General features: G+C 37.6%; 1 protein-coding gene across 1 annotated transcript; it reads right to left on the reverse strand.

The window, feature by feature from the left end:
• Positions 1–6,498: 6,498 nt before the first annotated feature.
• On the reverse strand, positions 6,499–12,196 carry MFSD9 (major facilitator superfamily domain containing 9). Its single transcript, XM_010077169.1, has 5 exons — positions 12,085–12,196; positions 10,739–10,782; positions 9,313–9,442; positions 7,805–8,014; positions 6,499–7,289 (listed from the first exon to the last, which is right to left on the reverse strand). Exons 1-5 carry the CDS (start codon positions 12,152–12,154, stop codon positions 6,499–6,501), a joined length of 1,245 nt encoding a protein of 414 aa, XP_010075471.1. The 5' UTR covers positions 12,155–12,196.
• Between the last annotated feature and the right edge of the window lie 698 nt (positions 12,197–12,894).

Consider the following 12,894-nt stretch of genomic DNA (forward strand, 5'->3'; position numbering starts at 1 on the left):
GATGTGACTGTTTAGATTAGGGTTTTCTTAGAATTTCTTTCCCCCTTGAACTGCTGAGAGGCCTATACATTGAAAGCAAATAGGATAAGAAGGTAGGTATAGCAAGGGCTAGAGAGTGGATGGGCATCCAGTTCTGTGTTTTAAGCAGACATTTGAAAGAGAAAATGAGAGCAATTTTCCATAAAGATGCCCATCTGAAATCTGACCAAATAAATTGCACATCAACATTTAATTTCCCTCCTGTGGAGTTTTCTCATTCATGTGCTGGTAATGACCAAGCAGTTGGCTTGTATGTGGGGGAAGGTGCCTTTTTTTTTTCAAATGGTTGTCATTTTTCATGGCACAATTTTAAATAATGAATGCAGGTTTCAGGAACCTTACTGCTTTGCTGGTTGTCCATTAGTGCAGTGCATGCTCAGACCCATTGGTCCTTAAAGCGGGTGCCCCATAGTACAAGCACGTTGAATTGGAGGTTGTTTTTATGAAATATGGTCTTAAGCTTGGTGCTTCAAAACATGCTAGCACATTGTTAAAATTTCCAAAGCACTTTGAGATCCACAGAATACAAGCCTCAAGGCAGATCTCCTCCAGCATGGTTATACTCTGAAGCAGAGTATAACAAATCTCCTGGGACTCTGTTTCCTTGCAAGTGCTCTCTCCCCTTCCCACTCCTGCTCCTCCCACTCTTTTCAGGCTCTTTTCCAGTACTGCTGGGTCAGACCCTCGGGGGGAACTGCTTTCCTGGGTGTTTTCAGTAGCAATGACAGCAGCAGGAGACACAGGCTGTGTCCCAGGCAGCTCTTCTCATTCAGCTCTTGCTCTGGTTTGGGTCAAAGGTTTGCCTTTTCCTATCTTTTTTTTTCTTTTTCTGCAAAGGAAAAACATTTTCAATAGCACTTTTTGATCTGTCGAAAAAGCCCATCTAACTTTAGCTTGCAGAGGAGACTTTTCCTTCATGTTGTATAGAAGAGCTTTCATCTGCTGGAGAATGAACTGCCCAATAAATCTGTCCTCGAGCACCATCTGATGGGGAAAGGCATGTATTGACTGGGGACATGTTTTTCACTTTTTCAGGAAACCACATCCTCAGCAGTGACTGGGAAACTCGCCAAATCCACATACAATTTTTCTGTTTCCAGATGGACTCCCTAGTACACTCTGTAGTATTGATATTTCACTGCATTGGTGAGGAAGCACAATGCTCACTTATCCAGTTTTAGGGACAGTAGGAAAATATTTATGTTACACTCTGAATGAGGATTTTCTGAGAATTCCCCCCTTCAGCTGCTGAGAGGCCTATATATTGAAAGTAAATAGGATAAGAAAGTAGATATAGCAAGGGCTAGAGAGTGGATAGACAGCCAGTTCTCTGTTTTAAGCAGATATTTGAAAAAGAAAACAAGAATAATTTGCCATAAGAGGAAAAATTTTAAGGGCTGTCCTACTCGGTACTAAAGTATAATGCAAGCTCCACTGAAACCACAGGTGTTAAAGAAAAGAAAACCACGCCACATAACAATTTAGAAACTTGAGAATATCCTTCTCTACTGAAACCACATAGAAATCACATGGAAAAACAAAGTTCAAAATTTGGCCAAAATAACATGCATGCTGTTGTGAAGAGTATCCTGGGGTCCCTGGGAGCAAACACACTGCACCCTGCACCACCTTTTTCAAGAGATGCCAAGTCCACCAATTCCAGACATCAGCTGACAAGGCTGACACTGCAAGAAATGCTTCAGCTGGTCACCATTTCCAAAATTGTCTAAGTTCTGCCAACATCCCCCAGCTCCTGAAGAAAAGGGTTTTGAAATTGGCTAACAGAATGCTTTTTTGTACTCTGATCCTATTAAAATATGCTTGTGAATATGCTTCAAATGTAGCATCTGCAATACACAGCCCCAGCCAGGCCAGCAATAGATTGGAGGCTCAGGCCAGGGTATCAAGTTCAAGCATGAGAAGGAGGAACTGCTTTAGGACACAGGAGAAAGAGAAATCATGGACTTCCTGATTCAGGTGCTATTTAAATCTGGGCGCAACAGGAGGACTAACGGTCCTTTTTTTATCCCTCATTTTAGCAGGTCATGTTATAACTTGCACTTTCTAGATAAACCTGCAGCTGTGCTTGACACTGTCAGTTGTGTGAACAACCATGCAGAAGCTGTCTTACAACTTTCAAGTCAAAGAGTTTCATCTCCCTCTTGGCCTTTTTATTAGATGGCAAGCTAAATTGGGATCTACTTATGGATGGCAGCTTAATTCTCCTCTGAACAGTTGAAAGAACCTTAGCATTTGGGCATTAATATATTAAGTTGGGGCTGAAAATTGTCCCTCTTGGATACTGTGCTGAGCCACTCACTATCTTATCCATCATAATTAATACTGTGGGTCATAGACAGATCTTTTAATAGGACAAGCCAACAGGCGGTTGGGTTATCACCCTTCCTCTCCCAAGTCAGCAAATGCTGATGCAGTTCCCACACAGCACTAGCATGCTTTGGAAGCCTTTTTATCCTGTGAGATTTGACAGAATATGAGAGACTAAGACTGCAGAAGCAGTTACACTGGATGCTCTGGTGAGTCCCACTGGTTCATGATCTGAAATGTACCTAGGTTTAAATATGTGATTTGTGAGTTACAACAGCACCCGAATCGCCACAGGTTTTGTTTCAAAAAGTAATTTTTTGCCACAAAAAGGCATTTTAAATACCCCAGTTCATTTATTTTTCATATCTAAGACTTCCTATTCATTACAAATTTGACAGAATGGAAGAGCAATTCCTATCATTTAGCACATCTCCAAAACTGTTCTTTGATGTTAATTTATGGTTCAAAATGACTAGAAATTTGGCATCATTTCTCCTTGTAAATTAACACAAAAGTTTTTCAAGACTTCCCTTTAAAACAGGCTCTACAAACTCTTTAATTTTTATGAGAAAGAAGCCTGAGGTCCACTCACAATAATTTGATTCTCAAAGTTCAGGCTCAAATATACTCCCTTACAAGATTCATGACCAGCTATTTGTGAATGAGTCTTCAAGATTACAGCAATAAGAGCACAGTTGAGTCTTGGGGTTTCAAATCCCAAAGTGCCAAGCTATAAAGCATCACTTACCCAGGGGTATTCCACAGCACTCATAACCAAATGGGCACTGGCAGCACCTGAATGTACCCACAGAGGTTCCCCTCAGCTAGAATGCGATGGCATTAGAGTGCTTGACGTGACGAGTAAGCCAGTTAGTAAGCAATGCTTGTCCTGTTTTGTTGCTGCATTATCTGCTCTATAATCAATGGGTTCTTAGAAAATGAGAATGGTACTGACCTCTCTGATGGTGCTGCAGTGAGTAAATTCTGAGAAAATAAAACAGGACAAGAAACTGAAATCTGCAGAACTGGTATGTTTATAAAGGATCTCTTCAAATGTATGCGGCATACACAAACATGGAATAAATCTTAGATTTGCTTCATCACTTAAAAGCAACAAAATCAGTACATATCATATGCTATGAGCTGTTTCACAGGAGTAAATTACTACATTGTATGCATAGCCTCTTCAACATCAAATGATCATAAAGGCCAGAAAAGTAGTCATTGTTAAAAAGTGACAATTTGAAAAGGTAAAAAGCAAAAAAACCCAACCCTGCCTACAAGCCCGAGAAAACGAACCCACAACTAAAGTAACAGCAAGCAAGACAAAAATCTTAATTTGCAGCAATTTCCAGGTAGAAACTTTTTTCTTTAGTCCATATTCAGGTATCTCTTTTGTTACAGTCTTCAGATACCACAACTGGATTCAAGAAACTGATGAGTAATTCAGTAAAGCCCACTAGACTGTAGCCAAAAATAGCTGCAACTGCTCCTCCCTCAACTTAAAAGGGGGAGTCACATCTCCTCCTCTCCAAGGATGTCATTTACTCATCACTCTCCCACCTTGCACGGTTATGGCAACTAAGAGCCAACACAAGGGATCCAAACATGGTCGCCAGGCATAGGAACAGGAGCTTTAAGCACTCCATCTTAAAACTGGTAAGTTCTCTATTTTCTTTTATTTCTTCTTTTCCATTCACTGTCAAGCCACTTCTTGGTTGAATCCTTGGCTCCCGTGCCTTTCATGTGAAAAGCAGGCAGATTCAAATGATCATTTTAAGGAACAGCTTGAAAAAAACCAAAACATCTGCACTTCTTACTGACTTGAACACCTCTATTTTGTTCTGTAGTTTCAGCACAAGAGGGGAAAAAAACACAGCAACGAAATGATAGACATGGAATGTCACTTCATTTTATTTCTATTCCTTAAAAATCCCCCCCAAAATTAGTGCAACTTTTCTGTAACTGAGGCTTTAAAAAGAAATGTTTCTCCAGCACTTCAGAAATCATTTTGGCCTACAAGTAAAAAAACTTTTCTTCTGCAACATCAGTTGCAGTATGTCCCTGAGACCACAGCCTTCCACAGAGTTTCCAGCTTCATTTTTTAATTTATTTTTTATTTTTAGCTTATATGGGGAACTATTTTTCAAAATAAAAATACTTGCTGATTGTGGAAAGCACATTTTTCACTTACATGTAAACAAAACTAGTGAAGTTATGACGTTTTTATAAGCAATATTCAGGCAGCTGTATGTTAGTAAAAACTGAATTTTATGGTGTTTACAGAATTCAGCTTTAATCAGTGCAGCAGCTTAGAAGGGTAAATGTTATGTTACCTCATATAACCAACAAATATAGGAAAAATTACTAAATCTTTCATATAATTTTTTGAGGGTTTTTTTCCTACCCTTTTCCTTCACCCCTTGCTATAGTTGCAAAAGAGAAGTCCCTGACTTACAGAAGGTTGGTTTTAGGTTTAAAAAAAACAAAAACAAACAAACAAAACAAAACAAACAAACAAACAAAAACCCAAACAAACAAAAAAAAAGGAAATTCAGGGCAAGAATGTTTGGGGGCATCTACCAAGCAAGACAAGAGGAGATAAGAAACCTGAAAATGCCTCAAGATGCTAGGGAGAAATGAAACACAGACTATTACAATAAGGAACTCTGAGGATATATAATGAAATCATAGCAGTAATAAGACACACTTTCATTATGTCAATATATAACATTAAGACAACTCAAGAGTTTTATACATATTCCCATGGTGCTGCCACTGGAATCACTGAGGTTTCAACAAAGATTTAAATGATAGCAGGCACTGGAAAATGTAAAGAGTAAAATAAAAATTAAAAATGCTAAACACCATCTATGACTCTCCTGAAGCAGCAACACTATTTGCATGGATGTGTTCAAGGAGATAACTAAATTGTTTTTAATGAAAAAAAAAAACAAACCAAAAGAACAATTCTACATAGTTGACTTTACACTTTCATCAAGTAATACTAGGAAAAGCATATGGAATGTTATCAGTGCAAAATACATTTTTTCATATGTTTCAAATTAAATGCAAAGACTGGTGGCTGGCAAGTAATATGAGCTTGAATAGTAGATAGCACAGGAGAACACTACAACTCTCAGTAAAGCTCTGACAGTAACCTCTCATTAAACACTGCAGATAAATGAAGACTAAAATACCAGCAAATAAACAGTGTTTCTCTTGTCACTGAAACATCACTTATGCCTCCAGAGATGAGAGAGAATGCATTAATCCAGATCCATGAAGTACTGCTAGTTGCTCCAGCACACTTTTAACAGTCATTCAAAAAAATTAAGAAACAAATTTATTCTTAAATGAAGGTAGAAAAATTGCACAGGAAATATTAAGAAATCATTTATGACAAAGTTGCTCAGTAGAAGTTACTACTAAACAGAAACCGCCACTTCAAGTTTTGGTCTGAATGACCCCATATTATTCTAAAATTGACGATTTTAGGCCTTCTAATACACAAAATTAGCATACACCCAATCCTGTTACCTGGGAAAGACCAGGAATCAACAAGGGTTGGATGGCTACCCCAAGGTGCCCAATCATGCTGTGTAGCAAGTTTTGTAGACAAAGTATGCCTAACACAATCACATAAGCAAACACCCTGTTAATTAAGCTACTGTCACAGCAGACAAACAGAGGCAGACCACAGCATAAGAAATGAACAACACTGCAAATTCTCTTTCTGATTAAATAATAAAAATCAATTTCTGTCTTTGAACAATCTATCAATCTAAACACCATTTCAAATCTGAGCTAGGAGCAGGTTTTGTGTATTTCATGTCATTCTTTTTTACCCTCCAAAAAGGTTAAAATTCCATAAAAAATTCCCAGCTAGTACAATACAGCAACAACTGTCCCTCTCACAAGTGTTCTAGTGGTATCGGTTAGAATAACATTTGTCTAGAGTTAACATCCTTGCAGCAGAAATATTTATATGTACTTTCCTCCACATGAAAATAATGTGCCCTCTTAAAAGATCCTGTTACTACTGTACAAGTCTGGCAGATGTAAGCATCACTCCAGGTTGATTCACTTTGTCTCTCCTGTAAGATACATCTATGCAATCCAAATTTACAGCTATTGATTTTTTAACTTAACATTTCCATGGCTACAGTATTTTTGTTTGTTCGCATTCATTATCAGAATAGCTCCTAAAGCTAGTCCAACCCCTAGACTTGGAGGGCCACAGGGACTGAACTCCTGAGCAACTCCAGAAAGGAGCGGGGCAACTATACGTCCCACTGATGTCACAGACTGTCCAACACCTAGGAGCGTACCGCTGGCCTCATTCCCACCAATGGTCAATTCAAGATCAATGATACAAGTACGACCTATAGTAGTTGAAAAGGCTAAGAACGTAGAAGACAAAATGACCATCCATATGCTCAGTGCTGACGCATACAGGAGAATCAACGAGCAGGTAAGAGTGCTAGAGTGCAACAGAAGTCTGTAAGTGTTGTGCTGATAGAGTCTCGTTATTGGTCCGAGCAGACAACCAGCCAGGACTCCAAGTGCACTGCTATAGCTCATTAGGTATCCAGCGAACAAGGGTTTCACCCCAAATCTCTCCTCCAAGGCCAGAGTAAAATTACTATAGTACAGCAGTATAGCAACAGACATCAGCAACCGCACTAAAAATATATCCCACAGATCAGAGCACGCAATTCCTTTAATCCTCTTCAGCACTGTTGCAATTTGGATCCATGCAGTCTGAAAAAGACTATTGCTTGCCATAGCTCCATTAGTTGCTGATTTCAAGTGCAGGTCACAATTTGCTTTTGCTGAGAAACCATCTGTTCCTCTGTTGCCTTGTTCATGTTCCTTATTGCCAGTGTTTTCTTCACTCCAGGGTAACATCCAGACAAGACCTACATAGATCAAGAAATTAGCTGATTTCATTCAATTGCATTAATTTTACGTGGAAGACATTACGTCTGATTATAAGATTTTACTTAGTGTAAAGATGAAAATTTAAAAAAGGACTTCAACAATCATATCACTTTAAAAAATTACGAAGATTAAACCTAATGTTATTCACAATATCCGTTCAATTTTAAATGCGGTGAAAGCAAGGAAGGAAAACATTTGAGATGCCACACTCACAACATATAAGCAAATCTAAAGGCTAAAGCCAAAATTCTGACTTCTCGTCTTCATCTTTGGGCAGATTAAAAATTCCAATTCCTGTGTCTGAATGTAAAAGTAATACATACAATATAGAAGCACCTGGAGGTTAACTTTCAAAATTCCCACCCTTCCACACAGGTTCAAATTCAAAGGTTAGTATCGGTATACAGAACATGTATGCCATAGATAATAAACACACTATGAACTAAAGGTATTACAAATGGCATAAAACCACAAAATATGACATACAACTTACCAGCATTCAGAAGGAAGATAGAGGCACAGATAAAGGACGTTAGATAAAAGCCATCTTCCAACTCTGTAAGGTAGCCACCAACAACAGGCCCCAGAATGAAGCCCACACTAGAGGCTGCATTGAAGCGTCCCATTACTAAAGGGCGGTCTCTCTCCGAAACCAAGTCGGAAAGCAGGGCTTTAGAGATAGAGAGTGTGTGTTTGAAAATACCTGCAACATAATATAAACAAAATAATAAACATGTATTGCTCAGTCCAAAAGATTAAAAATGACAGAAGCTATCTGAAATATCAGTGGTCAAAATCTGTATAACTGATATTTTTAAGATTCCATTAACCACTAATTCTTCAATGCTAGAGTCATGCAGCAGGTTGGGCCATGACCATGATCCTGGCAGTTCAAGGATTTGGACTTAGGAATCAAAATTATTCATGCATCTGTATCGAAGGAGTGCTCCTGCAGCCCTGCTGAAAGAAGAACCAAGCTGAGTGCTGGAGCACACTTGGAATAAAATAGTCACTAAAATAGGAACTTGCAGGTGCGTAATGGTGGAGTAGGAATGTCTTGTCTGTTTATGAACATGGGTGTGTACCAGCTTTGCTGTGTACAGAGATTTCCAGGTTTCAGGTCTCCATAACAAATTCCTATGGGAGAATGGTGGGTGGCAAAAGAACAGCACAGAAGGGTATGCATACTGCAAGAATACTAACAATGCAAGCTTGTATGCTCCTTTCCTCTGACCAGGGCAATGCTGTCACAGTCACAGTGCTGTTAGCAGTAAAAAGTATTACCTCTACCGAGTAAACAAATATCCACCAAATAATTCATTACCAAATTGTCTTCAAATTAAAAAACAATACAAACAGTTCCTAAATCAAGACTATGGGCCATAAAAGTGCTCTTTAGTAGATGTGCTCATAGTAATAGCATAGTAATAGTATAGTTCTTATTATATCAGAATATATATGATAGGTGTTCAGCTATTTTAAGAACTCCGATACGAACTCTGGAACAAACTTAGTTTCAGTGCTGCAAACATACATGCTTTTGCACAACATAAATATTCTGTTGAAGCAGTGATCCAAAATTTCAGCCAAATTTTGTAGGATCACTCTGAAGTATATTTTCAGCATGAGAAAAAACAATGATACATTAGTACGTATCATTCCATTCTGCACTGCAAGTGCAGGCCAAGATTTTGAGCACTGAACTGGTGGTATACTGTGTATCTGTTCTGACTAACCTTACAATAGCCTCTTTCAAGGAATTCAGTCATTCAAGGTGGCATAAAAGTTGTGACAGTTGTTGACTACACATTTCAAATTATTTTTAGAAAAAAAAGTCATGAGAATGCTTGATTTGTAGAGATGTTTCAATTACTAAGGTTCAGCTGTTGCTGCTGGGTGATGATGCTACGTAGCCATCCACATAACACGATTTCTCTAGTAGTAATTCTCAAGCTGAGACTACAGGGAATTTAAGCTGCAAAATGCCAAGCGTTTACTCACCTACAGGTACTCGAGAAATGGCAAACAGGAATACAGTGGTGGATGTTCCAAGAAGGAAGTAACCCAGCGCACTGAGAAGAATACAAGCAAGCAGGGAATACCGTCTTCCTACTATATCACTCCAGCAGCCCTTTCAAAAGCATAAAATTAAGATTAGCTTTTTATAACATTTAACTATGTACAGTGAACCATCAGTACTTCTAAATTAAATTGAGAAAAGAGATCAAAGGACAGTCAATGAAAGCTTAATAAGCTTATTACCAACATTCCCAAGTGCTCAAAATCTGGAAGTCATTAGCAGAGTTCTGCCTTGCTGGCAGTGCACCTGCTGAAATGATAATTCCATTTAATGTTACACATTGAGGTTTTTTTTTAAATAATTTATTGCTTTTAAAAATACAGTCCTTCAAGAAGGACCATGAAACATTAGTAGCAGGGGTCCTCTGAAAATGTTACCAAAACCGACCACAAATATTTCTTTGCAACAATGGTCGCTATGTACTAGACGTTGTTGAGCATCCTAAAAGGAATTATCTTAGCTATGAGGAGCTTGTCATCTGAGTGCAGACCAGTAGGAAGTATTTATGAGAAGGGCAAACAGCACATTTGCACGTAGCACGCTTATGAATCGGCTTGATTCCAAACAGGAATTGTTTTAAGAAAGTAGTCAATGGTCTTGCAGTTCAAAGAAAATGCCACAAGATTATAGAAGGAAATTATCCCAGGTGGACTCCATAACAAACCCTGAAATAGTTTTTTTTCATTAGATACTCAAAATCTGCTCTCTTGAAAGCTAGGAGGTACCAGGGTAATATTAAAGGTTCTCCTGGCTAAATATAGGGATCTAAGGCATTGATAGGTAAAGCATACATTCAAGAGGTTCAGCCTTGATGTTTAATCTTTGCACTCTTGCTTAGATTAGGATGTAAAAAATCAAAACCTAATAGAAAACAAATCCAAAGCTCAAAGGCATAACACGTATTCAGGCCATATGGCAAATTACAGGCCACTACTCATTAAGCAGGGAAAGCAAACTCTACATAACAGGCTTATGAAGAGCTGACTTGCGAGACTGCTTTTTGGACAGGCTACTATATTGAACAAAACTGCTTTACTAGCACCAACAATGAAGAGAATCACGTGTGACAGAGATGTGCTCAGTAATGTATGACTGAGCCCAAATATGGATTCTAGTTTTTGTCTAGAGACTGTATTCTGTTTGGTTCTGAAAAATTTGATAATTCCATATAAATGAAACAAACATTTCCCCACAAACTAAAAACTGCATCCACCAACCAAAAATGCTTATATGAACACTATGAACATTTTAAAAATTTCAAGAAATACTATTATTAACCTCATCCTTTTTCCCCTCTAAAATCCATAGAAATACAAATATACTTAGGAATGCAGTGTTAGAACTCACCACAAATGTGCTGGAAAATAGTTGCATTATACCATAGAGAGATCCTAAAACAAACAAATAAAATACCAATGTTAAAAATTAGACAGATTTTTTTTTTTTTATGAAAATGGCACAAAATTTTTAAGTGAGGAAACATGAGAGAAACTCTGGGAATAATCTATTAGGAGAATTGGAAGAGAGGGCAGGACAAACCAAGGGTGGAGTTTAGCACATAACCAAGGAAATAGTTTCTGCTTAAAACTTGTATGACTATGAAATGAAGAAGGATGTTGCTTGGTACGGTGTATTAAACAAAACAGATCTTGGCATTTATAATTGCTTTCTCAGAATCAGGAGACACTTTCATTACTGGGAAGCACCAATTACTTTCCACTTGGCACTTCAACATGTTACAAGGCACCAAGGAAGCCCTGAAGAAACCACAGATCCTACTGTTTCATTCTGGAGGCAAAGAGTTTAGCAGCATTTAGTAACAGAAGAGAAGAAGTAAAGAGAAGCAGAGAGAAACATCTGCCAGCCTCTTTAATTTATAAGAATACACCTCAAAACCCAGTTTCTTTTAAATTTAAAAATCAAAGCAGACTGTTGAAATGAAAACATATTTTTGATTAATTGCTGCTTAAAATAATACTCTGACAACTCTGAGCAGAACCAGAATTATTTCATGAAAAGTGCTAAACTTCATCCAAAATAAAAAAGCAAGGTAACAAAAACCTGAATAACAGAGTTCATGTCAACCACATGTAGCTATAAAGAATATAATATCATTACAAACCATAAATGGTACCATAAGATATACTTAAGAAATTTAGAGCCATGGAACTTCATCTTACCACTTCATTTTTAAGATAAAATTCCAAACCTTTAGAATTTACTTGTAAACACTCCTTAAAGACGATAAATATTTTGCCAAAAGACAGGTGCAAGGAATTTAATCAAACTGGGAACAATCATGGGCTTTGGAAAACTCAGGAGAACCAGCTGCAGAAGTACTGTTTGGAAAGCCTGTAAATAACAATAAAACTAAAAGCAACACCTCTGTCTCCCAAAGCTGTGAATTCTTGGATGCTGGAAAGGCATCTGTACAAGTATTCCTGCAAGACTTTCTTTCTTTCCAAGAATGCTCTTTCCCAAGCACCTGCTTTTGTCTACTGTCAGTATGCAGGTTTGGACAGGCCTTTGGGTCTAACACAGTATGGCTGCCCTTACAGTTCTACTTGGAAATTGACCTTTTTATTATGCTACTAGCAAGGAAGAACTATGTTACAATGTCCACTTTACAGTAAGGCATTATCCACTTCACATTTTCTTATTCTTTGGTAAATCAGTCAAGTACTGCTACTCACCTATTATTCCCGCAACTGTATGACTTGCTCCCAGAGATTTGATATGAAGGTTCATTAAAGGAACAACCATGCTCACACCAAATAAATCCTGAAAAGAAGGCAGGAAAAGTTTTAATAATTGATCTTAATAACTTTTACAAAGATGATGGATGGCTTAATAACAGTCAATATTAAAAAATATTTCCATATCAATACAAGATTAAAATTATTTTTTTCATTGCCAATGTGGTATGTTGTAAGCTCTACAATGCATCCAGTATGTACAAAATTACAACAACACATAAACTGAAAGATAAAGGATTGCCTCAGAGAGGAGTTAGAACTATGAAAACGGCCATCCTCTTTTCCCCTCCAGATAGAATCATTCTGAAGATATTTTATCTGTTTAACAAGAAAAGTATTTGGTACCAGTATTTAAATTCAAAGTGGTCTGTAATTTCAATCACCTAAAAATACTTTTTACTTGTGCAAAGAGATTATATTTGGAAAATCTACAGTATTTTAGCTCTCAATGACAATAGGAAGAAACTATGATAGATCTAAACTCACCTACACACTCATCTTTGTGTAAAACTTCAGAAACATAGCGAAAAGACAGAAACTTAAAAAAAAGAAAAAAGCAAAGTAAAAAAAAGCATTTTGTAAGAGGAGGGCAAAGGACACTGCCCATTCTGAACAGTACAAGGATCTCCTACTCATTCCTTTTGATTTTTTATCTTTTGTTAAGCTAACCACACTGACGCAGTATTTCTTTCACTACTACTATGTGGCACAGCATACAGTGTCCTGTATTAGATCAGAACCTTACAG

Source organism: Pterocles gutturalis, unplaced genomic scaffold (assembly GCF_000699245.1).
Source record: "Pterocles gutturalis isolate BGI_N339 unplaced genomic scaffold, ASM69924v1 scaffold25108, whole genome shotgun sequence".
Taxonomy (NCBI): domain Eukaryota; kingdom Metazoa; phylum Chordata; class Aves; order Pterocliformes; family Pteroclidae; genus Pterocles; species Pterocles gutturalis.

Coding starts and splice junctions, on each gene's coding strand:
- MFSD9 (XM_010077169.1), bottom strand. CDS start 12,154: ATGGTTGTTCCTTTAATGAACCTTCATATCAAATCTCTGGGAGCAAGT. Junction 8,015..9,312: donor CATTTCTCGAGTACCTGTAG/GTGAGTAAACGC, acceptor ATTATGTTGCAG/GTATTTTCAAACACACACTC. Junction 7,290..7,804: donor TATCTTCCTTCTGAATGCTG/GTAAGTTGTATG, acceptor TGATCTATGTAG/GTCTTGTCTGGATGTTACCC.